A 27256-nucleotide genomic window follows, 5' to 3' on the forward strand; every position below is an offset into this window, starting at 1 on the left:
TTTACATTTTTACATGTAGCATTTAGCATGGTCTGTAATGGAATATCAATATTACCACTACTACTGTTTTGTTATTATTGGTCATAACAATGCTGCTAGCTCAGAATATATATTTTCGGCCAAGTTATTTTTTTTACCCTTTAAGGAGAATCAGTGTCGAGATATCAAGAGAAAAATGTTGGAATTTCCTAGGGAATCAAGTAACTTGCTTGTTCATTCAGTTGTCCCTTGTCTGCTGAGAGTCAGTACGAACCTCACAGTGTCTGGGGTTTTATACTGCCTCCTTATTATCTGTCTTAGAAATGCTTGCTTGATTTTTTCTGGCCTAAGCACTTAGATTTTGAAGCTCACATTTACCCAGAGTATACTTTGCTTTTAACCTCTCCCAAAATTGGCCTCCTTGTCCCAACAATCATCCCCAGTAAAAATCAGTTCAACTCACTGAATGATTACTGGGTGTCATCAATAAGCCAGGGACCACAGTTGGTTTTAAAAAAGGAAAGAAACAAAAAAAGAAGCATAAGCATGGCCCTGCTCTCAAGAACTTCCGGTCTCATCAGAGAAACAACACTTACATATTAAAAGTCCAATAACAATGCAGATGTGAGTGTGCCAAGATGGCTGCTGCAACTGTTCATGCACACAGCCTGGGGCCTGGCAGGGACCCCGCTGGCTGGGGACAGGACAGCGGGGACAAGGGTCCATCCACATTCCCTGATAGAGACTGAGCATGATTCCACCTGTGTGTTTCTGGAAAAGGATTTATGTCTGTTATCTGCTGAGATGTTTGACTTTCTTGAGGACAGAAGGCCCCCCCTTGGCAGAATCCTTGAGTGAGGTGAGGACAGAAACGGCAATGAGTCAGGCATGAGTCGCCAGGACTCTCGCTCAGCCCCAGAGAGGAAGAGGTGACTGAGTCCCGCCTAGGCATGGTTTCAGCAGTGCCCCAGCATGGCGTGCTGGAAATGCCCTTGCTCCTACTCTTTCTGGCAAAGTGAAAAGTACATTTTTGCCTATGTCCCCCAAAAAACTGGTACCTTCTTCTCAGTCGTGGCAGCTGAGGTGAGAAAATGCTCCCCCTCCCCCCAGCCCTGGCCTGGTATCTTTAGAAGTACACCCACCGGCCTGGTAGGAGGCAGGTTTTTCACAAACTTTTGTGAAGGCTTTGTTTTTCCCAGAGAAGAAATAGCTAGAGGCTGTGTTTCTCAACAGCTGCTGCGAAACCCGTTAGGTATGCTCAGAGCTGGCATCGCAGGGAAAACCTTTCCCGGGGCCCAGCCGGTAGCGCTCCAGAGAAGGCTGTATGTCCTCCATGAGAGGGTGCACAACCCCAGGACCTTTTTGTAATGCACTTACCCAGAGTGCGACTATGGGAACAACAGACTCACTTTTGGGAAGGGGACCCAAGTGATGGTCACACCAAGTAAGTGAGCTGGGGCCCTCCTGTACGAATGACCCTCTTCGAGCCACCCCCAATCACTGTGCCTACCCCAGGGCTGGACAACTTCTTCTGGCGGGCGGGGGGGGGGGCGGGGGCGGGAAGACACATGATGTCATTCATCAATGCCACACCTAAGATTCTTAGACAGTCACTGTCCCAAAACTTTGCCTGTCCCTTGTTTCTTTGGCCCTCTGCTTCTCTCAGCATCTCCACTGACCATGCTCCCAGCCTCAGAGAAAGTCTGCCCTGCTCTTGCCTGAGGCTGTATTTCAAATTGAACAAAGACCCACTGACAATGAGAGCTGGAAGTGCCCTTGGGGACATCTTGCCCTTGTTGTAGGGGAATCCAGAGGCCCAGGGTCCAAGCGTCTGTCCCGGGCCACGCTGGACAGGCAGTGCAGGGCAGGGGCAAGGCCCCAGCCCCTCACTCCTACCCCGGAGCTCAGCAGAGCCACACAGCTCTTTGCTAACACGGTCCTCAAGCCCAGAGTGCGGGAAGCCGAGGGCGGGCAGCACACACCAGCCAGGAGCTGAGGGCCGAGCTCCCACCTCAGTTCAGGATCTTGGCCCAAGCCATGCCTTCTGGGAGCTTAGTTTTCACATCTCTGAAGTAGGGAGCATGGTCCCTGGTTCTCCCATCTTTCAAAGATTGTATGGAAATTCTTATGTGTGTTTTTTTTTCTCTGTCCTCTGTTTTCATAAAAGCCAGGCCCTGCTGAATCAAGGTCATTAGAAATAAAGGAATCAGGGGCTCCTGGCTGGCTCAGTCTGTAGAGCATGCAATTCTTACTCCGAGGGTCATGAGTTCAAACCCCACATTGCACATAGAGAAAGAAAGAAAGGAAAGAAAGGAAAGAAAGGAAAGAAAGAAAGAAAGAAAGAAAGAAAAAAAGAAAGAAAAAAAGAAAGAAAAAAGAAAGAAAAAAAGAAAGAAGAAAAAAAAGAAAAGAAAGTAGAAAAAAAAGAAAGAAAAGAAAAGGGAATCGAGCCTTGGATGCTTTGGCTTACTTCCAGGTGGTGAAGAGGGAAGGAGAAAAGCCCCAGTCCCTGGAAGGGCCTGGATCCTGCTTGGAGTCTGTCCTAGAACCAGGCAAATGCAGGGACCAAACCCCTGGGCATCGCACAGGAAGAAGCCTAGGAACGGGTAGCTCTGAAGAGCTAAGGAAGGGGGAAGACAGAACAGGAGCATTTCAGGAAAAGGAGGTAGACAGGCTTCAGCGCGACAAAGCATCAAACCCCCTGGCCCTCCAGCCTCGGAGACTTTCTGAAGCCCCTTGTATCTGACAAAAGAGGGATGGGGTCAGACCGTTCGTGCTGGCAAAGCAGCCAGGGTGGTGGTGGTCCTGAGAAGTCACTCCCCCCTTCTCTGCTGACAGGAGTGGGGGTGTTCTCCTGGATAAAGGAGGGTGAGGCATTCTCCAGCCCCCACCACCGTCTCCCGTCCCCCCCCTCTCCTTGGCTCCAACACTGGGGGAGGGCGCCCACGGAAGATTTCATGCAACTCTCAGAGCTTCCACCAGTGGGTTTTCCCTGGACTGTTGCCCCAACACCACTGGGGCAGTCGGTAGAGGGTGGTCCCATAAGACAGGTTTTATCAAAGGCTTTCCTCACTGTGTGTATCAGGAGGAAACTACAGACCTACATTTGGAAGAGGGACCAGGCTTGTTGTTCACCCCTGTGAGTATTATAGAAATTATCATTCCGATAAGGGAAGTTTTGTAGACAGGAATAGATTATGGAAGGACACGGTAATAACGAGAGCTTGTGATGCTGTCTGCTCCGTCGTTAAGAATCCTTGGTTGTCTGGGAGTAAGTGATCAGGGTGTTGGATCTAATGAAATGGTTGAGGCTCTGCTGAATAAGGATTTTGCCCAGTGCTTTCAGAAGACAGATCCTCAAGTTTTGAGAAAAAAAAAACAGTTCACTCTTGGTTCAGTTTTGGAAGCTGAACTTTCTCCTTGGCAGCGAAGGGGTCTACCCCGCCCCTCACCCCAATGGCTGAGACTCTCTCTCACACCTCCCCCTGGATCCATGAAATACCTACGCCCCCAGCCAGGGTGGGGGCACCCAGGGGTGTTGGAGGGGCGTATGGGGCAGGGATGGGTCTCCTCGAGCTGCAGGAAGCCTCATGTCTTGCCCTTAGTGTAAAGCATTGTTGAATCATTACGTCATTGGCTACTATTGACTGAAGGCCTGACATGTACCAGTGACTACTCTCTGGCCTTCGTGAAGTTCTCATTCAACGTTCACTTCCATCCTGCTGTTAGGTAGCTGGCATCAGGCCCACTTTACAGAGAAGGAAACAGAGGCTTCCCGTAAGTAATGTGCCCAAGATCGCACAGCTAGGAATGAGAGAGTTAGAGTGGAGCTTGACTCTTCTATTTGACTACTGTCTTCTTGTTGTCCATGCCACTCTCTGCCAGTGCCACCCCTCCCACTCTGAGAAGGAAGACCCCAGACCTCGGAGGCCACTATTTGGTCTTCAGTGTGCCCATCCTGAGCCTTCTTGCCATGGTGATCATGGCAGCCCTGATGCCAGGGCTCGGCACTTCTGAAGAGATCAGTAAAGTCATTGAATTGGGTTGGCAGGATGCAGGGATGGCGGGGAGGGAAGTAGAAACCTAGCGCTGTTTTTTGGGAATGAAGTGACACGGAAAGAGAAATTGATCCTCGAAACCATGGAACAGACTGTTTAATCTTTTCGAGGTTTTATGTATTTATTTATTTAGAGAAAGAGAGGGGAGAGAGAGAGTGAGTGGGCATGGGGGGAGGGGCAGAGGGAGAAAGAGAACCCCAAGCAGACTCCACGCTCAGCGGGGCTTGATCCCACCACCCTGAGATCCTGACCTGAGCTGAAATCAAGAGGTGGACTCTCAGCCGAGTGAGCCACCCAGGCACCCCTGAAACAGGCTGTTTAAAAGCTCCGATTCCAAGAGGGAATGCTGGAAGCCTGTGAGGGGAGCGGACAGCCACCCGGTGGCAGAGGGCACGTATTTGTACCGGACCCTACCACGGCATGGACCGGTGGCAGAGCGCTCACTTTGGGGAGTGGAACAAGACTCCAAGCGCATCCAAGTAAGTGCCCGCCCCGAGACTCTAGCCAAGACGGAAAGTCCCTACTCTGCATTCTTGGATGACGAGTCTGCACTTCCTGAGCCCGTTTCTCATGTTTCTTCATGAGGCTTGAATGTTTTGAAATTTTAATTTTCAGCCACTGGCTCAATAGCGGTTTCTTTTCTAATGCTAGAAATTGCCCATGGGGATTGGCTTTTCATCATTACTGAGACAGACTCTTTTGCTGTTTCTAGATCCTTTTGAGACAAAAGATCTTTATCAGAAAAGAAACTATGACTGACTATGCCAAAAATATATTTTTGTTATCATCAAGTTTTCATGAAAGGTGGGAAATTAAACTTCCCAAAGACGCTGGCCATTGGACACACTCTCACAAAACTCCGTCTCTAACTGCGAGGTAGAGGAGGGGCTTAAAGCCTAAATCATGCAATAAAAACAATAAAAACCTTAGAAAATAGAACCATACAGAATTCAAGAGAGAAATGAACTAGTCCTGGTCAAAGAGAGCAGGACTGCATCAAACATGAATTAAAATATTTAGAAGTCTTTTCTATTCAACAAATATTTACTAAGCAACTATTACACTCTAAGCACTATGCTAGATGGGAGAGAAGGAGGAAATATGGCGGAGTCTCTGCCGTCCAGAATCTCCCAGCCGGTAAACACGCGTGTAAACAGACAATTCGGACGGGGTCACCAGCATGTCGTAGAGGAGATCCATACAGGTTGCAATGCGAACAGAGAGGAAGGCATGGCCAGCCTCCTGTCTTAGCTGCCTGGTACTTCCAAGCATCCTGCACTGCACCGTAAGCTCGGGTGAGGCCAGGACCCTCTCTCCTTCATCCTTACACCTCCACAGCCCAGCCCCAGGCCTGGCACAGAAGTGTCACCAAACAGGATTGTTGAAAACATGCCTTCTGGCTAGGGGAGTCAGGAAGGCCTGAGTGCAGGGGAAGTAACTGTTCAAAACATGTTCCTTTAGACAGTGGCCAGTATTCCCCAATAGAAAGCGTTGTCAAAGACTTGGAAACGGGAGATTAGAGAATCCATCCAACTGCACGTGGTGAGAGAAAGCCCTTCTCTCTGGGGAAAACTTCCTCCGTCTTTACTTGTTCATTTGGGCGCGTTAGCAAAGCCTCTTCCCTCCCATGCGTCTGTTCAGGCTGCATTTGGAAAGCCTGGAACCCACCATATTTCTCAAGAACCAGATTTCAGACGCATGTAAAAACTATAATGCCTGTGATACGGAAGAAGCACAAATGGGTTTTAACAGGAAAAAGGAAAACATCTGCTGATTAATATAGGGAGTCTATGTCTCCACTTGAGAGACCACCCAGGAAACTTTTCTCGTTAGGACCAGAATCTTCTTTGAAGTACAGAGCTCCAAGGAGTGGAGGAAGGTGGGTGGAAGGAAGACTGAGAAATTCACATTTGGAAAAGGTTTTAAAGTTGCCATTGTTTCTAGAAAGTAAACCTTGCAAAGTGTTGAAGTGTTGTGGTTCCTGCATGTTGATTTCATCTGTACCCAGCCTCGAGCTATTTCTGGTAGTGGCAGGAGAATTCACTCTACAGCTGACTACATGTTCAGCAATTCCCCGAATAGAATGAAACTGTTTTGTGATAATTAGAAAGAAATAATCAGAATCAATGCGATCCCTAATCGTGTCCACAGGAGTAGGCAAGAGAACAGATTCGGAACCCAGAAAACCGAAGGATTAAAATTAAGCTAAAATTTGGATGGAGTTTTAAATTCTTGGAACTAGAAAAGGGACTTCTAAGGAATATATTTACATTTATATATAAACCCACACACATTCCACAGATCTTAATAGTGTTTTAAGAAAAAAAGATTACTAGATCAAATAAGTTTGAGAAGCTCTGGATTTCTTTACTGCGGGACTTCTCAGAGCCTTTAAAATTAGCTAATATGCCTTGTCAGTATACAGTATAACAGCACTTTCCAAACTAATTTGAGCTTAGATTCTTTTTTGTAGAAAAATTTAGAAGGACTAGAGTTCTGTGAGACTCTCACCAAGAAGTACTGGTCTAAACCACTCTCAAACTTCGGAGATTTTTTTTTTCCCCGTATGGATGTCAACCCTAAAATCTTGGAGACCTCTGGAGAAAAAGATTCTGGGGCCCTGTATATAACTCACTCCTGATTCTCACAACCATTAGAGTTAAGCAGTCCTCACTGTGCCTTTTATGTGACTATCTCATGGCAATGTTAGCCTCTCTCTTTCTCTGCCCTCAAGGAATAGCAGAACCACTTTCTAAAAGAGCCTTGTATGGGCCTGCATTCCAGGATTTCGTCCTCCCCTAGGCCTGCCATCTGTTGCCAGGGCTCTGAATTCCCCCATCGAGATTCATTTCCCAATCAATTCCTGGCTCTTCTTCAGACTCTTCCAATTTTCCTCCTTCACTTTCAGTGTGGAACCCAGAAAGGGTGTCCGCTCTCCAGGAAGGCCAGACCAGCCCAAGGCTGGCTGTGAAGGAAAGGTCTGTGGGCTTATTCCACTGAAAGCTGAGGAACTGGGACTCGGTGGGCCAGATCTTTCTCCTGTGCGAGAGAAACAGTGATTTGGAGGAGTCTAGCACAGGGACAGGAGACGTTGCTGCCCCCGGAAGGCTCACCCCGCCCGAGTTCGAGTTCTTGTAAAGCACCTCGCTGTGGTGTGTTGTCTCGTAGCTACGGTCAGCTGACCTTTGGAGCCGGGACCAGGCTGGCTGTGCACCCGCGTGAGTATGACCACGAACGTGTCCAGGGCAAAAGTACCTGTTGGCTTGTCTATGAGAAAACAGGCGGTGATGTATGGCAAACTCGAGGGAATATTAAACACTTGTTTTCCATTTCCTACGAGCTCTCTCGGTGACTTAAAATGTTCCCATTTCTCATATTAAGGACAGAAGTGCCAAGGGCCAATTGAGCAAACGAAAGCCTGAGCAGAATAATTTACGGAAACATAAAAAGAGTTCCAGATACTCAGTGCTCTCAAGCGAAGCCGATAATATCAGCACCAGATAATCTGAACATTCAGGAAATTAGCGACGTGCCCTTGGGGGAAAGGAATGACTTAATGGCAAACCCAAATTCTCTCTTATTGCCTATTGCCTCAGGTAGCAGTGGCACTCCTTGTTTCGGCTAATGACACAGTATGGGGACACCTGCTCCCAGAATCTTCCTTTCTGGAGTTTAGTAGAGTTTTGAACCTCTCCCAGGGTAAAAATGACCCCGACCCCTATCTGAATGGCAATTATATGATGTGACGTATCAAGGCACAGAGGCACGAGGGTATGGGGTTCATAGCAAACTTGAGAGGCTGGCAGATCTGGGGAAAATTCTGGCTCTACTGTCTCTAACTAAGAAAGTCTCTACTTCCTCAATAGCAAAATGCCAAGAACCACATCATAACACTATAAGACAATGCCCAGCAGATAGGCAAGTCATTAATAAATGGTAGCCTTTCTAATAATAATTTCATTATCATTATTATTCTCCCCATCTTCATCAAGGCCTTGCTATAAAAGGTTTACATTATCGTAAAGGGGAGGGGGAAGAGCTTCCCTGGGAAAAAGAACATCTAAGAAACGAAGACCTCGGGAGACTTTTAGGATGGTGCTTTCAGAGCCTGGTGGGTTCCGGTAGATTAAGGTCAAGAAGGATATTACAAAGGCCTTAGCTGCAGTGGGGATACAGCAGAGTACCATGCTAATCTTTGGAGCAGGGACCAGACTGAGTGTCCAGGCAAGTAAGTAAAGTGGGGCGAGGGTCGACATTGGCAATTAAGTCTACTCCATCCAGGATGCTAAATTGACCCCAGGTATTTTCTTCTGTAGGATCCCAAATGGTTCTTTCCACCCATCCCCAGAAAATTCTCCGTCCAGCACTCAGTGCTCGGGAAACATCTTTAGGCTGAGACTTTAGGAATCATGCAGCAAGGGATAAGCACGTCGTCCTGGAACCTCCGTGAGAAGATCCAAGCTACTGTTGCCCTGAACAGGGGTTATGCTCTACGGAATTCTTGGTTTATTGAAATCACAACCTCTAACCCAGGCTACTACCGCAGGCTAGGGCAGGAGGGAAACGGATGAACAACCATATTCTCAACACAAAAGAGCAGAAGGCCTAACTCTAGAAAGCGTGATTCTCTGGTCCCCTGGAGGAGACCAGTACTTCTCCTACTGGAGAAGGAGGGAGATTTAGTGAGTTTAGTGAGTTTCTGCAATGGTGTCACCTGCAGTGTGAATACTGGAGGAACTGTGGGCAAACTCACATTTGGAACAGGAACCCAAGTGTCTGTAATAGCTGGTGAGTCATCCCAGGTGGCACCATTTGCAATCCCATGGGCCAGGGAGTGTCTCTATTCCTTACCTTGGGGATATCAGTCTCACTATGGTGAGGCTAACTGCGGGTGTTACAATGAACTGTCTTACAGAGGCCTCTGTGGAAGGAAAAGGCATCACTATCAATTTTGAAAATCTGTGTTTCTCTAGGTCAAACACATTAAAATTTGACTTTAATCGTTCAATGGATATTTTCTAATGCCTTCTATGTGGCCATCACTCTAAAAAATGTTAGACTGACTGCAAAGAAGTCTAAGATAGATGACTGACCTATTCCCAAATTGGATAAAAACTAGCTAAAGGGACATAACTATTGCAAATATAGCAAGCTGAAAACTATTTTAGTATTAATAAATTGATGACATCAATAGGCACAATAGAGATTCAGAGGAATAAGTTTGCGGCCTAGACAGATACGGTTTTATGCAGTAGAAAGGGTACATTTACATTGGGCCTGAAGGATAGGTAAGATCTCTATGGGCAAAGATTGGAGAGAAGGGGACTTTCAGGCATAAGGAACAATAAGAAAGAAGGCATGACCTTGGGTGTGAACAAGGCATGTGCATTTTGGCCTAAGTAAACACATCTGATAATAAATTGGATGCAGGGAAAAGCAAATAAAATGTTTTTTTAGACAATAGAGAAAAGGAATTCTAGAGCCTTCAAGAGAATACAATTAGGGCCAAGGCCAGCCACTGGGAAACCAGGGATCCAATTTAGAAATGTAGACCCGATGTGAACGTGAGAGGGGGCCAGCTCCTTCCGTGGACGCCCCATGTCCTAGGGACCTCCCCTCTCCTTCTTCGGTGGGCTCTACAAGGTAGGTTGCCCCATCTCTCAGAGGGGGAGAAAACTAAGGGTTTCTGTAGTGGAGATTTCAGGGGTGGCATGAAGGTGTTGCCTCTCAGTTGAAATTTGGCAAGGGAACCAGAGTTTCCGTAACTCCTGGTAAGTCCGCCCAGGCTCACTGCTTCCGATGTTCACCAGAGGCTCAGTGGGACCCAGAGTCACAGTTGCTAAGTGGGAGCACTTCTGGGTTCTTAGTACCTAACTACAAAGCACAGATTTCATGGGAAGGAAGCCTTCAATCACCGTTGTGCCCCGATGCACGCGGAGCACTAGAGCATTCGGACATGTGCCTCCGTGGTCAGTTTTGAATTAAAATGAAGGGTTAGGATCTAGCACAGCTGAACTTCTGCATTGAAAACTTGATCCAGTCTTGCTGAGGCCAACTTCTGAGATGTCATCCATGGTGGGATGTGTGCTGCTAACGTGGAATAGAATGCCTCTCCTCGCAGGGTCTGGCAGACGGACCCCTCAAGGCCTCCGAATTAAAAGTGACTCATTTCTTGTCGTCAGACAAAAAGAGAAGGTTACGCTAGAGGTACATGGGAGTGGAAGTAAAAGGGGCTACAAAAAAAAAAATCAAGTTTAAGGATAAGTACCCAGCTTTTTTTACCAAGAAGTTCTGATAAGCAGGAATTTTGCAAATCTGATGGTTATTAGGCCATTTGTTTATCCAACAGTTGTTTCTTGAGTGCCTCCTATATGCAGACACTAGAGATACGGCAGTAAACCAGAGAGGGCCTCTGCTGTCATGGAACTTACATTCCAGCATGCCAACACGAAGACTTTTCAGGGCCAGTTCTCCTCGTCTAGGGCACATAAAGGACTTGAGAGAAAAAATTCAAGCTCTCCAGATCATGGCAGCCCCTGAATGTCATGCCAGGAAATTTGAGCATTATTCTATGGGCACTAAGGGAGTCCCCGAATTATTCTGAACGAAAAATGATGCAATCAGCTCTAGGTTTTAGACAAGTACTTTGGAAGATAAGCTCGAAAAAGAGAATGGGGGATGGAGGGGGCGGGGAGAGCAGGGGAGCAAGAGAGGAAATCAGAGGTAAGGAAGCTGGACAGGAGAAACAACAGCAAATATGCAGCTAGGGAAGCCCCAAACGAATGAAGTCTTGATAAAAACAAGACTTGAGAGCAGCGAGAATCACCTCGAGTCTTCTGACTTCATTGATCGCTATTTCATGTTGATCTCTCGCTAGTGAAGTTGAAGCAAAAATTGGCCTGTCCCCGATGGGGTCGCCCTCCCCACACACAGACTTAAAGATGGTTTTTAAGGCCCACAATCAGCCCTCGGTACATTTCCTCAAAAATCTCATGTTCTGTGGCATAGCTCTCTCCAGACCAACGCTGTCCAAGAGAACTTTCTGGGACAATGGAAGTGTGTTATCAAGTGTGTCATCTCCAATGGAGATACCAATATCTCCATTGGACCTGCACTGTCCAATATGGCAGGTACGACGCTCTTAAAATGAAGTTTTAATTTTTAATTGAATTTTAATTTGCTTTCCTTAGGGTTTGTTTTAACTTAAATAGCCACATGTAGCTGAAGTCTATCACGTTGGACAGTGTGGTCTAGACCTTCTCCAGCCTGACACTAACTGGCTCGAGGACTTGAGTGAGTGTTTAACCAGGACTCAGAGTTGGCCATCGGGCCCCCACCGCAACCCCTTCTCCCCCCCAAGCCCAAACTGTGCTGGTGGCACCTTACCCTCTGCCTTCTCCTCAAGGCCGCATTCTCTCAGCACCTCCATGCCCTTCCACATCCCCCTTCTCAGTCCCACTGGTGACTCCCACTGAGGACTAACAAACCCATTGGGGTATGTTGATGGCACATAATGGCTTCCCGCCTCTCCCCTCCCTATAAAAGATTTATGCCCTAGGGTCTTAACCCACAGTGATGTCAGACCCTCCCCTCCCCCAGAAACGGGGACATTGGAGAGGAACAGGCAGAATCCCGCAGGGCCAGAGCTTTGGATGTCCCTCACATGGGACCATGGACCCATCCCTGTTCTGCTGCTCCAGGGACAGCCCCACACCCTTGACTTGACACCCTTGGCATGCCTTGACTCAGCAACCCAAGGCCATGCCAAAGGCGGATGTCCCTAGTTTCAGGTCCAGCTGGAAGTCCGCATTGCCGAGGCCACCCTGGCTGGCCTCACAAGTGGGGTGTACCCCTGGTCTGAAAAACCTTGCATGCAGGGTGGGGAGCTGTGGGAGCAGAGAACCACAGGGGCAGGAAACTCTAGTCCCAACCCTGCTGTAAACTCTCCGGGTGGCCCCAATGTGTTAACCCTCCCAGCAAACCTCTGATTCCTCTTCTAAAGGCAGGAGGTCTGAAAGAATAAACAATGAGAGTTACATTAAAAACGCAAAATCCTACAGAAATACTGAAGAATGATTCTCACCACTAAGGAGAAGCCTCCAGCAGCCCCTGCTTCCTGGGGCTGAAGAGTAGAAACGGACTGTGTAACACTCGGTAGCACATTATCATGGCAATATCCTGGTATCCTCAAGAGCTCTCACTTATTCCGTACTTTATAGTTTGTTACACATCATTTTATAGAGAGAAACTCCCCCTTTGATTTTCAGAATAGCCTGGTTACGAAGGCGGAGGCGGCAATATCTCCATCTTACAGATGAAACTCCCGACCCTTCGGGGGCTGAGGTGACTTGCTCAAGGCCTTGTATCTAATGAGTGGTAAAACCAGGACCGGGATGCAGGTGTTCTGACTTATCATCTAGAACTTTTATCAATGAGAAATCTCCTGGTGATATGACTGGTCTTCCAACTTAGTGCCAGCCAATAAGAAACCTCCAATTCCTGTCAATACCCAGCCTAATTGGCGGGGGGGGGCACCCCTGATTCCAAGACGGATGGTCTGCTTTGCTGGGCTTCTATTCTAGGCTTGCCTTGTCCTGCCAGAGCGATGTTATTGCACAGCAGTCCCGCTGTGCTTTTGAAGAAGTTGTTATAAAGTAAAAGAATGAACAGGATCATTAAGGAGCCCTGAGTTTCTGGTTTCCTTGAATGGCAGGCAGGGTCAGGCAGAGAGCCTTCACTGAGAGCTGGCCTCTTGGCCAGGACTCGTGGCTTATGCCTGGCCCTGACTTCCAGTCCACTTAGAGCAACAGGTTTCTAGAATGTTCTTTCCCACCTGAAGCCTGCGAATGTGACTTGCCAGCCCCACAGAGCCCTGCTCTTGCCCATCACTGGCATCTGGACTCAGACCTGGGTTGGGGCAAGGAGGGAAATGAGCATCCCCTAACCTGGGTTCTTTGGGCCCACAGATATCACGGACCCTGATCCCGCCGTGTACCAGCTGAAAAGCCCTAAATCCAGTAAGACGTCTGTCTGCCTGTTCACCGATTTTGATTCTCACTTCGACGTGCCACAATCCCAGGAGGGCACAGTGATCAGGCCGAACACAACTGTGCTGGACATGAGGGTGATGGATTCCAAGAGCAACGGGGTCCTGGCCTGGAGCAACAGCACGGAGTTTAAATGCAACAGTACCTTCAACGAGGAATTCTACTCCAGCTCAGGTGAGTGCAGCCTCGGTGCCTGTGCCAGCTGAGTCTCCCCACCCTGGGACACCTGGTTCTTCCCGGAGCTCGGGGGGATGGCACCTAAAAGCTGTTCTGATGGGTTGTCTCCGCCTCATCCATTGTCAGCAAAGCCCCTCCGCTCTTGTTACCGAGCACCAGTGAGCTCCATCCTGGAGGGTCGCAGCACGTCCTAGGCAAAGAGAGGATGGGGAGAAGGTGGCGGGAAGGCCACTGGCTTCTCAGCTGGCCCGAGGTCCTGCCTCCCTGCCTCTGCTCAGGCTCTTTGCCCCTCACTGCTCTGCAAGGCCCCCGTCTGATGCCTTTCTCCGAGATACCTCCCCTTGGTTCTGTCTCTCTGCCAAAGATCCAACTTCACCCAGTCGTTCATTCACTCAACAAACACGGACTGTGCATCTACAAGGTGCCAGGTGCTGGACTGCAGGAGTAAATAAGTCCGGTGAGGGGTCTGCCCTGAGGAAGCCATCCATCAGCAAGCGGGAATCTAGAGAACTTCAGATTGGAACACGTGCTGTAACGTGGGGGTGGAGGAAACAGCCAACTTGGGGACAGAGAGTCCGGGAAGGGCTCTCCGGGGAAATTCTAGGTGAGATGAGCATTAAAGGCTAAGAAGGGAGCGGCCGTGCCGAGGGTAGAGGGGGAGGCTGTGGAGGCCTGACACGGGGGCACGGCGAGGAAGGGGAACAGCAGCAGCACGGGAGATGGACCAAGTGGGGAAGGGCCACGTCACAGGCCCCCTAGGTCAGGAGAGCGCAGCCACTCTCCTAAGTACAATGAGAAGCTATCGATTGGTTTAAGTAGGAGAATGACATCCAATTTACTTCTGTAAAAGAGCACTCCAAGTGCTGCGTGGAAAATGGACTGTAGGAGCCAAGAGTAGAAGCAGAAAGGAAGCTGTTGCCGCAGACAGATGATGGAGGCCTGGACGGGGGGCAGGGGAATTGAGTGGCCAACACGATTTCAGATTCAAAGGAAGAACTATGCAGGGGTGCGAAGGAAAAAGGAGATCAAGGAAGGCGGCTGGATTTTCTGCCCAAGCCGCTGAGTCAACAACAGCACCATTGCCTGGGTTGGTGACAGCAAAGGAACAAATTTGGAGTGCAGGGATGGAGACTCTGTGGGACAAAGGAAAGCATCTATACCCCTTATGGCACTTGTCGCTGTGTGGTGTCTTACCGCCTCTTTCAGCCTCCGGACCCAAGCACAGGGTCTGTGTCTGATGGTTCCTTGTGGCCTTGTGTCGGGTGACAGGTACTTGGCACGACCAGTGTTTGTGAAGTGAAGGGAGTGGTACCCAGAAGCCAGGGCCAGTGGCTCCCCCAGCAGGTGTCCACAGGCGACAAGTCGCCTCCAGATCTCTCCAGGAGAGAGCGCGGAAAGCCTGTAGACAGAGGTTCATCCGCCCAAATCCTTGGAGGTTTGATGTGGGAGAGTCAGCACATGCAACTCTAAGAACATGTCTTTGTTTCTCCTTTTAGACTTTTCCTGTAATGCCACTTTGATAAAGAAAAAATTTGAAACAGGTAAGAGAGGGGTCTATCCCAGTTTCGAGATATATCCACAATCACCCTGACTAGATAGGAGAGGTGGGAAGGGATATGTGGATCTGGAATGAAGTTAGGAAGAACGGGAACATTCTCGAATTCCCAGGCTCCTCTCACCATCTCTAATGTTCTTTCCCCCTCCAAGGACTTTCAGGCTGAGTCTCTAGTTTCCCTAGACCCCATGACTCACTCCTAGGGCTCTGGAGAACCAAAGAGAGTTTCTCAGTGGCCCAGCTGCGATATTTCCGACTGGCTTATGTGGAGCCCCGAGCTCCCCAGCTCCTCCCAAGGGCCTGTTCCCTCTGTAGCGGTAGCTGGGCTTCTGCCTTCTTTCAAGAAAAGCAGCAGAATTCACATAGGCAGGGGTCTTGGCTCTCAGGATCCCCACCACTCCCGGGCGCCTGCCCTGGGCCCGTCCATTTCCATCGGAGCCATTTTCATTGAATGGTCCCCTTGGGGTCCAGGCACCACCTTCTCACTCAGGGGCCCAGACCCAAGGGATTACAATGAGTTCTGAGCCCCAGCCCATCCCCGCTCCTGAGGGATGCAGACATAAAATAAGGACCGAGTGCAGTTGGTGTTTTCCTTTGACACGGAATACTGGTGGCCCTGGAGGAATATATAAATATGCTTACGAAGGGATGTGCACCCAAGCTCAAAGGGAGAGGTGGGCCAGGAACTAACCCCCCCCCCAGTCCCCTTTTGGGGAAACCACGGGCGGGTCACGGGGGCTGTGCGGACCTCCAGGGTACATGCCAGTAACCTCTCGGCTTTGCAGATATGAACCTAAACACCCGCAACCTGCTGGTGATCGGGCTGCGCGTCCTCCTCCTGAAAGTGGCCGGGTTTGACCTGTTCATGACACTGCGCCTGTGGTCCCGCTGAGGTGAGCAGGCATCTCGGGGGGAGTGCGGCTGTGACGGTCTCAAGGCAGGTCCCCAGGCTCAGAAAGCAAACCTCCCCCGCCAAGGTCTTGCTTTTAGGTCCTTAAGTGGGGCCCACCAAACTCCTCCCCTTTTTCCAGTGAGGGGTTCCTATTGCTAATAACAGTGGCCTAGAACATTGGTAGGACTCCTCAGGTGACAAGAGGCACCTCGGTTGAGCCATGTCTCCCCTACAAAGTATGAAGAACAGCTGTTATTCTCCTCCTTTTGGAAAGAAAGACGTTGAGGCCAAGTCCCAGCAAGGGCCCCCCACTAACGAGTGGAAAAAGAAGAAAACCTCAGGACCCAGAGTCATTTATGCCCACGCCTTCTATTGTACTCCTTTCACTGCAAAACCTAGAGGGGCCCCCAGGTCCTTTCCTCATGTCCTCTGCGCCCAGTACGATGCGAAGATATTAGTCTCCTATTATCCCCTAATCCCAGCCCGCATCGACATATCCTTCTGTCCCGGTGTCCCTGGTCACCCTACTGACAAGGGCACCCTGTTCCATCACCATCAGCAAGAACTCCAGTGTCCTTGTGCTCCTAGAACTCTACAGATAGAGGCATCTCCACCCACACCCCTAACTGTCCTGAGTCTGTCTCCTCGGTAGCCGGCCTAACCACTGTTCTTCCTCATCCCAGGTCACCAGGACCGTGAGCGGGCCTGGCACTCCCTCACTCCTGCCGCCCCACCGTGCCTCCTCCCCCCTTCAAGCAGAGGCAGACTCTCAGCCCCCATGGAGGAGAAGGCTCCCTGGGCCTCTCGGCCTCTCGGGCCCCACTGGCAACAGACACCAACCGGATGCCACCAGATATTCGTGATCAAGATCTGAAGAGCCCCCGAGCACTGCCTCCACCGCCTCGGTCCCTCACTGCGGCCTGTCAGGCACTCCCAGCAAAGGCAGGGGGCTGCTGGACGCCCTGCCCCTCCCCTGAGATTGCCTCTTGCGCTCCCCACCCCCACGAGGGATCCCCAGTGGGTCTTCTTGGGCTCTGGCTCCTGGAGAACGTTGTGAAGAGTTTGTATTTTTTAAGTAGTGTTCATACAGGCATATGTACCACCCTTCCCCCCAAGATGTGGGCAAATGATTACGGAGGCCCCGCTATGCTGTGTATCTGAGCCCTGTTGTGTATTCTGCTACCCGTGGCTTCATTAGAGGCAATTTGGAAGAGCCGGGACGGTGCTCCTGTTTGACTGGATTTGGTCAGGGTCACGTTCAGCTTGCTGTTGATCCCTGCCCGGGCAGAAACCAAGGCGTTTGTCCCGATGTTGTCTGGGGAGCCTAACTCAGCAAGCTGCTGAAGTCAACCTCTTCCTGGAACAACCTCTAAAGAAAATTCCACTTAGAAGGCTGTGCTGGGGGCCAGGCAAACCCACTTAAAAGTTGAGGTCCCTGCTCTTCCATGTTCCCGCCACACCACTGGGCCACCCATAGCGGGAGGCCCATGTCCATGACCGATCAGGACTGGCAGTTGAAATCTGGCAGACAGGGACCACACAGCAAGTATCCCCAAAATGCCACCCACTGTCTCCTGCCCTCCGGGACCATTTCCCTTGCCTTTCCTTTCAGGCTGGATTCCCACTGAAACCGTGCATTGCCCTCACAGATTCATGGCTGGGGACCACCCACCACTCCACTGCCTGGTTGGGGTGCCCAGTCTAAGAGCAGGGGAAGGGGGTGAAGATTAGCCAGACTTTCTACTCTCCCCACCCCCGCCTGGATGTAAGAAACGAATCCTCTCCCCTCAAGCTCAGGGACTCTGCCAAGGACAGTGGATGTCTTATGCTCTTACCTAGAGGACAGGAGGTGGGGCTCCCTGGGATCCCTGGTATTCTTCTGAGCTTGAGTGCCTTTCCTGGGGTCATGGACACTGATGGGAACACCCTTTGGACATGCAGCCATGCTCCTCACAATTATTGCTATCAAGCCCAGGGCTTACGAGTCCCAGTGGGAGGAGAGGGTCCTATCCCCAGACACCTCTATGGTTCACGCGTGTGCCTCTGACCGCATCAGCCAGAAACATGCAAATCCCTCCAGCTACAATTCAGGCCTGTTCTTTTCACGGGGATAGAGCCACCAGCTCAACAAGGGACCTGAGCATATCCCTCCCTTCCATGAGCTCCAGGGTCACTGCCTGTAAAATGTCATCTAAGACTAGGGGGCTGCCTCCAGCTCCACGCACCTCTGATTCTGTGGCCTCTATGGAGGAGGGCAGCCACGGAATCCTCAGTTCTCACTGAGCCCCCTCATCCGTAACCTATATGCAAGTCCTTTTAAAGATCACTAGAGGGGACAGCCACAGAGGACACCCTGTCAGAGCGGGTCCCTCTCACACACACAGGACAGGTACCACCTTCCCAAAGGTGAGGTTCTGCCACCTGTGGAGAACCGAAAACCGCCTCCTCATGGATCTGACACAGCGCCAGAGAGCCCACCACTGGGAATTCCTTTTAATTAAAGCATTCTCCTCCCCCTTTAAACGAAAATGCCCCTGGGAGGGTTAATAGAGCAAGCCTTTATCAACCGCTAAAAACCTAAGGCAAATTAGTTTATCTTTTTTTCCTCCTAAAATAGTCATTCACTTCGGTCTGTATACAAAAGATCCAAGCAAGGGGTGTGTGGGTGGCGGGGAGGCAGCCCTGCTCCTGAGAGTTGGTGGCAAAGGTGCTGAGGCTGAGGGGGACGTGGGGGCTTACAGCAGGGGACAGGAGCAAGAACCCTGGGAGGCAGTGAAGGGGCTAAAGACAGACCCCTCCAAGAACCTGGGAGAAGGCCAGGGCAGCCTATGGAGTCACACCAGCCCAGGGTCCTAGGGCCCTGAAGTCATGGACCCCTAAGGCCACCCAAGGGCCTATGAGGTGATGGGCAGTGGCTGGGGATCCACCCAGACCCACGGAGGGAGCAAGGGTTCCTCCTTCCGGGCCCGGCCTGAGCCAAGGGTGACAAGGCTTCAGGCACGTAGGGGCCATCTGGAAAGCAGGGTCGGCACACCCCCTGAGACATTTCCACCTCAAAGCAGGGCTCCTCGATCCCAGCAAGAACATTCCGTCAAGTCTAAGGCGGTTAAGCCTAAAGCCAATTAGAGCCGAGTCAGAGGGCAGACCAAGAGCAAGTGGGTGTGCTGAGAGGGTGATACAGAGACCCCACTCATCTTCATCCACTCTGTTCTCACGTCTGGCCCCAGGCCCCACCTAGGGTGTCAGAGGGGATTAAAATACGCTTACGAGGAGGCCCAGACAAAGGGTTCCTGTACCCCCTTGGAGGTCAGCACTGGGCCTGGGGTCACTACAGCAGAGCCCCTCAGGGCAGTAAGGGCCCAGGCACTTCTCAGCCTGGAAGGAAGAGGCTGCTGAGGAAACCCGGAGACACAGCCATCACATCCACACAAAGGCCCAGCCCTGGAGAGCCCCAGGCCCCAAGAACAGAGACAGCCTCAAGGAGACAAGGCCTCTGTCCCACTAAGGAATGTGTCACCAAGGCCAGTTGGAGAATGGATTTGTCTGGACAGATACCCTCCTGTCCCAAAGAGCTTAAGCACAGGCCAGCCCTGGAGGCAAAAGAATGAACCGAATGACTTCTCAAGACCCCGGTTCTAAGATTCTAGAGGATTCTCTGACACTTCACCCAGAGACCTGCCCGCTTAATGTAACTGGAATCACTGTCCCCTCAAGAGAAGGGGGCTAAGCCAGTATGCGCTTCAGGAACACCCTGAAGTGGGGTGGGGTCTTTATCTCCAACCGAGTGACCCCCCCCTCTGCTATGAGCCACCATTGGAGAGGCAACCATCTGAGTCTTGAAGGACTATTTGTCTTCTCGGTTTGCCCATTAAAATCCCGTTCCCCTGGGTCACATGGAAAGCCTTAACAGATATCACCTTAGTTACCAGGTAATATCTTGGCAGGAAATTCCACTCAACTCTGCACTCCTCGGGATGGGCGGCGTATCTTGTTCATCCGTGGGTCTGCAACACCCAGCGCGTGGCTGGCACACCACAGATGCTTAATATACACTTAACTAGCAAAGGAACAAATAAGTACTCAGTGCCATTAGGCACTGGGAAGGAAGCCAAGTTGGTGGGGGCCGTGGGGTGAGCCTAAGAGAAAGGAAAATGGAGATGAAGAGAGGAGTCGGCTGGGTGAGCCACTATTTCACTGTTTTGCCAAGAGCTAAGAGTGACCTGTCAAGAACTATCAGGAAAAGCAAAACCTGAGTGATGGCCCATTGGCCAGTGAAGCCCCCAGGTGGGCAATCATCCAAGAGAGTCTGGAGGATGGTACTCCAGGCGCCAGGGAGTCAGAACTCGGGTCACTGCACCACCATTCCAAGGTCAGGGGCCAAAGGTCACATTACTGACCGCCTCACTTTCCCCACATTAAGACCCAGCCTACTTCCTGGATGGAGGGCGGGCCTGGGGAGCAGCCAGGTGGGGCCGGGTGTGGTCACTCTGTTAAGCGCCCTGACCCCTGAGGACTTTGTGGAAGGCCACCTGGTTTCCAGACCTCATTTCACCCAGACACACACATGCGTAAGCTTTCCTCTGAGTATCACATGGAGAGCTGTATTTTGAAATTAATAAACAGGTCAGACATTGAGTCAGTAGCCAGAAGTAGGACAGGAAGTGGAAAAAGGCTCCCACTTCTCGCCAGGTGTTTGGGGGCTTAGGGCCTCCCCTCCCCATTTCCATGACGTCATGGTTGCCCCGAGGGGCAAGTGGGGCACCCTTTGAAGCTCTCCCGCAGAAGCCACATCCTCTGCAAAGGGGAGTTAAAAATACTGAGTTAGAGATAGCATCGCCCCAGGCCACGTGCCTGGGCCAGGCTGGCTGGCCATTATACCGCTACTGACCACAGGTGCGACAGGAAGACGGGGAGCTGGGGGGGGGGGCGCTGGCAGGCACCCAGCAGCAGGCGGGGAAGGTGCTGCGAACCCCCTGCAGAGAAGCCTCCGCCACCCCGCCTCCGCCCCGCCTCTGAACGGAGCCCTCGGATCAAACCTTGACCACACCTGTTTAAATATTCGCTTAATACTGGCCCTCAAAGCTTCCGTCCGGCCCAGCCTCCCCCAGGTGTGGGGCCCCAACTGCCCCCCAACACACACACACACACACACACACACACACACACACACACACACACACAGCTGGGACCGGCTGGTTCTCCGAGGAAGACCCTCACTCCAGGCGGAGGCCGAAGCACCGGGAGACGGCCCTGAGAGACCTCTGCTTCTCGGAGACCAGTAGCCCGGGAGGCAGGAGGCCAAGCGCCAAGGAAGGAGCCACAGAACCAAGACCAGAACCCGAAACGCGCAAAACGCGCCGTGTTGACGCGTCCCGCTCGGTGGAAGTGTCCCCCGCCGCCCAGCTGGGGGCAGCTGCGCTCCACCAAAAAGGCCTCTTCCCCTTAGTCTGTTTATTCTGGGGGAAGGAAAGCCCCCCAAAATTGGAAAAATCTCCTTCAGAGGAAAATAAAAGGGCAGGTGACTTTCCTTCTGCGAACGGAGCCCCTGCCCTTTGCCAGAGCTTGGTGATCCTAGCACCTCCCATACAGGGAAGTGGGTCCCCGGGTCAGGCCCCGCAAGCAGCAGGGGTCACTACCTGCCCTGCGTCATCAGGCTCGCTCATAGAGCGCTGGGGTGGGGGGGTAGCTAGGGGGAGGCTGAGAGAGAGATGTGCATTCAGAATGGGGAGCCTGGGTCTACCCCTGCCCTGGCCTTGTTGCCCTGGGCAGGTCACTAACTGCCCACAGCCTCAGTTTCCCAATGAGATCAATGCTGTCTCTCGTAGGGTAGTTTAAGAACCAGGACTTTCTTTCACGTTGCATTCCTGCCACGTGCCAGACCCGTGCCAGGCTCTCGGGACTGTCTCTGTCCAACTGTATGTCTCCACATCGATGAAGTTCAAGATGAGGCAAAACTAATCACCAGTGATAGAAATGACAACAGTGGATGCCTCTGGGGTAAAAGGATCGACTGGAAAAGGGCATGAGGGGAGTTTCAGGGTGGTGGAAATTATCTGTATCTTGTTCTGAGTGATGGTTACGTGGGCGTATACTCAGGTCAAAATGTGTTAAAATGGACACCTAAGACGTGTGCATTTTAGCGTATGTAAATTTGATCTCAATAAAGTACTGTTCCTATTAAATACAGTTTCTGTCCTCAAGGAGCTAACAGTCCAGTGAGTATGTAGGCATGAAAGAGACGTGTCAATTACTGTATTTGCATGATGGCGTTTCCGTTACCAGATTTGGGGGACGAGTCCTCAGGAGGAGTCAGGAGAACCGCCCCCCACTAGTGTTCAACATTGGAGTCCTAATTTTTCATCCATGATGTGGATACAATACAACGTAGCCCGCCAGCTTCTCGATACCATCGAAGGGATAAGGGTGTCCAAGCTCAGTAAGCACACATGTTCAAGGAAACACCTGGGAAAAGGGACCGTGAGCCCACACGCTGACCGTCAGGCTGGCCCACCACGCTGCCGGAGGCCAGCCCCTGGCCAGCTCCAGGCTCCCAGGCCCCACTAGTGTGTGCTGTTTCCCACAGCAGGTGACCCCTTTCCCTTCAGCATGGCCCCAGGAGCTTCTCACCGCACCAGCAGGCACGCTTGCTTCCTCCCTCTGTGGCCCCCAGCTTCCAGGAGAGCTCCACGGAGAGCCTGCCAGAGACAATGGCAAGGCTACGGCCCAATTTCTGACAGTAGCCACCACTCCCAGCCCCAGAGCACCCCCACCCCGAGCACTTTTGGTTCTTATCTCCCCTCTCAGCCTCTGGGGCCTCTCTGTCCTCAGAAAGGTTCCCAGGAGACCCCGCAGAACACAAGGTCTGAAAGCGTAAGGCAGACCTCTGCAGCACCCTCCAGTGGGCCACCTTCTCGGGTGGCCATCTTCTCACAAGCCAGAACACCTAAGTGGCTCCAGGGGGCTTTCACCACCTCAGGAAAGAGCCCAGTCTTCCTGTTTGCTCTGGAAATGGGAGCATGTTTCCATCCCAGAGACAGTAGGCAGAGATCCCCCCCCCTTTCAAAAATCCCACTGAGGGAGAGCAGAGTGCCTGTCTTCCCTTTCCCTGAACCACCCAAACACAATTCGGACAAGGAGGAGAAAAGAAAATATTAGGGGAAGAGCCTATAAATGTAAGACAAGGCTGGCAGGACTTAAGAGAGTTTAAGTAGATGAAGGAATGTGGTTTAGAAAGTGGTGAGCAACTGGTCTCCATTTCATGCTTCCAGCCTTGATCAGGGGAAACTGGGTTAACCTTAAAAAGGACGTCTCTCCAGCAGAGACCTCAAGACACTATTTTTAGCAAACTCTAGGGTGTCCTCACTTCTCCTTGCTCACCCGTTACTCCGGTGCTTTACCAAGCAACAGGGTGGCCAGCATCCCTATCTAGAATCTGTTCCGAACAACGGCCTGTTCACCAAAGCAAGCATTATCTCCATGGAAAACCTAAGCAGGAGGCCGAGTAGGATCTCCCCCTCTCACACAGGAGGAAGCAAGTGAAGTGGCTTGCTTGGGATCACGGGGCACTAGGGCCGCAACAGCACTAAATTCAAAGCCCCCGGTTTTGCACGAAGCGCAGTGGACACCCAGTACCACCCAGTTCCAGATGCTGCCATCAGAGAGGAAAGAGCGGGAAAGGCCTGCGGTCTCTGGACTCAGCCAAGACCAGAGTCTCATATTCTGCCTGGCTGTCCCTTCCCTCTTCCCCTCTTCTGTGACTGTTTGCACCTCCTTGGTCCCCCTTGAGGATCAGACTAGAAGGCAAGGCAGAGGCCTGCCCCTTTAGCTGTTGTCAGTCCCCTGAGGCAATACTTCTCCGCACGTGCAGACTCCATTCCTCACTCACGTGGCAACTCATTAGCAAAGTGGTGACTAGGCCGGCGGGCCTCGGCTCTCTCAGTGGTCCGATCTCAGCCTAAAGGCCACGGTCTCAGAAAGGGCTTTCCTGACCACAGCTTCTGAGAAGCTCCCTCCCTAGCTCCACTTAACAACCCCGTCAGACTGTGGATTTCCTCCACTCCCCATAGAACACCACCGTTCTCTGTCCGTGCTAACCTGGCTCTCTTCCCAGCTGGGATGTAAGACTCAGGCAGAGGCGCCTGGGCTGTTCTGATCACCTCCACATCTCTAGTACCTGGCACAGAGTAGGCACTCAGATATTTTCCCACTAAGTAATGGAGTCCTAGAAAGAAGGTGTTCTCCCTCCAGATGGGTCTTACTAAGTAATAGCCTGAAACTAGATTGCGGGGAAATGTTGCTAATTGTTGAAGCTGAGTGTTGGGCATCTGGGAGTTTATTTGACTAGTCTGGCGTGTGTGTGTGTGTGTGTGTGTGTGTGTGTGTGTGTGTGTGTGTGAGAGAGAGAGAGAGAGAGAGAGAGAGAATTCCAATAATAAAAAGTTAAAACCAAAGTTGTTCACCCCTGTTATTTAAAAAAGCAGAGCAAGCCTGAACAGCTGACCCGAAAGAGGACTCCTAGCAACGTCTCTCTCCCCTGGGGAAAGAGAAAGGCCCACCACTGGCCGCCATAGTCCTGTAGCCCAAAGCTGGACGTGCTGCTGAGGGAGAAAATCAGTATGTGCGAGATGGTTCTCAGCATTTCTGATCACTGCCGTGAGAGTACTGATAATCTGTGGAGCGATTACATCAACAAGGTACTCTCACATTTTGTTGGGACAACGTGTGAAGTATTATTATCCCCATGCTTATTAGTTTACTGTTTGTCGCATTCAACGCCTAATCCAAATGCTTTGGAATAAGACAGAAATAAGATTCAGACCCTAACACTTGCAAACTGAATTTCCATTTCCTCCTCTGGAAAGGAATACCACTTTCCGACCACAGGGGATTTATAGGGAAACAGAAATAGCAGGCGGGCACTTCCTGCCATTCTGGACACATGGTAGACACTCAATGCTAGCTCACGCACTCCTGGACAGCCAGGGCCGTGCCGTATCTTTTATAACCCCATGCACTATGGACTGCAGTACCTTGGTGCCTAATTATTTGAAATTTTTTTAAAGACTTATTTATTTATTTGAGAGAGAGCGCGCATATGCGGTGGGGAGGGGCAGAGGGAAAAGGTGAAGCAGACTCCCCACTGAGCAGGGAGCCCCAGGCAGGGCTTGATCCCAGGACCCCAGGCTCAAAGACGGACGCTTAACCCACTGAGCCACTCAGGTGCCCCTATTTGCTAAATTTTAGAGGCAGCACAAAAGGTCAATACAAACAATAAATGGCAGAACAGATTCTTAAACCAACACTTTCCATCAAGCAAAATGCTTTGCAAAATGCTTTCTGCAACACCAGGCTGCCTGGGGGGGGGGGCTGGAAAATATACCTCTTTTTCATCCCACTGACAGAAGTTTTGCAATAAGCTGGGGCCCTCTTATTAACTCAATGTAAGCAAATAAAATGTGTTTTAATTTTGCTCTTCAGAAGCTTCCTCCCACTCTTTTCTCATTTCCTCATCTAAGAGCCCTTGTTCTGGGAAGTGCTGCCTGCCCCCACAGGAGACACCCACTTTTGATATTTGGTAAATGTGTAAAAATTAAATGTAGTTCCAAGGTCATACAGCACTCAAACGTCAGTCTCGCCACTCCGAGCCTCTGGTAACCGGCCGTGCTAGCTCTCTGGGCCTCCACAACCAGGGAATGGGCCTCCATGACCCTCCACCGCGGATTTTCCAACTATCATAACAAAAGTATTTTGAAGCCCGAGATGAAAGGGTATGATCAAAGAGGCCAAAGGTATCGGCTGCTAAGAGAAGAAAACACAAGAGATGGTTTCCACGTGATAGGGGACAGGAAACGTGTGGGCAGGAGGCGCTCGGGCCGGGCTTCCCACCGCTGCAGAGAATGGCAGGGCACAGACTATGTACAGTGGTGGTGGCCAAAGGCTTCCGGCCCCACGAAAGAGCACAGAAAATAAAAATACACCCAGCTCATAAAAGGTGTTGAGCCAGAGGCAGCAGGAAATGCTGCTACTCTGTGTATGTACCGTGGTACTCAAAATCCACTCGTTCGACATGCTGTATGGAGCACCCATGGGGAAGGCCCATGAGAGGCATCACCACCACACAGCTGGTCGGTATTAAGAAAGGTCCAGAAATAGGAAGAGGCATCTAATGAGCAGATTACCTATTCTGGTTCAGTGCCTCTCATCTACCATGTCTTCAGCTACTTCAGCTAAAAAAACAAAAAACAAAACAAAAACAAAAAACACCAAAGAACCAGAAACTCAATTATGGGAGTGGAATGGGGGTAATAACATTCTTTTAAGCTTCAAGGAATAGTTCCACAGCTAATTCTTCTGTATATACAGAGTTGAGAACCACTGAGCAAGTCAACAGCAGCCTAGAAACAAATGAGTCACTTGTAAAATGAGCTTTTAACTAAATTTAAAGTCAAAACTCCAAAAGCATTCTAGAGGCTTTTCGTCCTGTGGCAAATGGTGAAAAGACACTGCAAAGATGAATGTTTCCCGTTGATCTTCACTGGCTTGAGTAAATTATCTCTGAGACAATAGATAATCTGATAAATGGGAACTTGCTATCTGCCCCACGTTATCTCAAGATCATTGGAATACATGAACAAAACCTGTATATTAAAGGCTCTGAAAATTGTAATGTTTTCCTTGATAAAATTCTTTTTTTAGATTGATTGATTGATTTGAGTGAGAGCAGGGGGAGGGGCAGAGGGCGAGGGACAGGGAGAGAGAATGCCAAGTAGACCCTCCCACCCCTCCCCCCCAGCACGGAGCCCGAATGCAGGGACTGATCCCACAACGCTGAGATCACGACCTGAGCGGAAACCCAGACTCAGATGCTTAAATGTTAACTGAGCCACCCAGGTGCCCCTTCCTTGACAAAATTCTTGTTCCCAGTTTACAACCGATTTGCCTCAAAGTTCACTTTTTTTATTCAAAATACCTGTTTATCAATCGTAACTAAAAATAATCTAGAAGCCTCCTGACAAAGCTATACCTGCATATGATTTAGAGCAAATGACATTGCTCAATCATAATTTTCGTGAACTTGAATCCCTAGAACTGTGAGATACACCAAAATACGAGAACCATTGCTCCAGCTCGGTGCTTCTCAAACTTGAACACGCACATGAATCACACGGGACCACGAAAGACTGCTTCAGGAGGGGCTGGGGTGAGGGCTTGAGAGTCTGCTTTTCAGCTAAGTCCCTAGGTGATTCTGCTCATCCGTGAACTCCATTCTGAGGACCAAGAACCCGGAGCAGGGCTCCTCGGCCTGGCGGCACATGAGATCAGCTGGCTGGCTTTACAAAGTAAGTACAGATGCCTCCCTCGAAGAATTTTATTTAATTGGTCTGGGATGTGACCTGGGCATTGAGCTTTCACTTTTAAGTTCCCCGAGCGATTTGAATGTGCAGCCAGGTTGGGAGAACGTCCAGAGCACGACTCATCATCTCGGTAGTCAGCTGAGTTTAAATAGTGGGATTCTCCGCGTAACTTAGGTCCTATATATAGCACCAAA

General features: G+C 50.6%; 1 gene segment (V, D, J or C); it reads left to right on the top strand.

Annotated features, from left to right (window-relative positions):
- Positions 1-17811, top strand: part of LOC148107268 (T-cell receptor alpha chain constant-like) — a 55416-nt gene extending 37605 nt beyond the window's left edge. Inside the window, 4 exon segments of the C gene segment in view lie at positions 13004-13258; positions 14758-14802; positions 15602-15709; positions 16392-17811. Of these exon segments, the coding sequence occupies positions 13004-13258; positions 14758-14802; positions 15602-15708 (407 nt within the window).
- Positions 17812-27256: the final 9445 nt, after the last annotated feature.

This window comes from Ursus americanus, chromosome 33 (genome assembly GCF_024610735.1).
Source record: "Ursus americanus isolate L20-20 chromosome 33, mUrsAme1.1.p, whole genome shotgun sequence".
NCBI lineage: Eukaryota > Metazoa > Chordata > Mammalia > Carnivora > Ursidae > Ursus > Ursus americanus.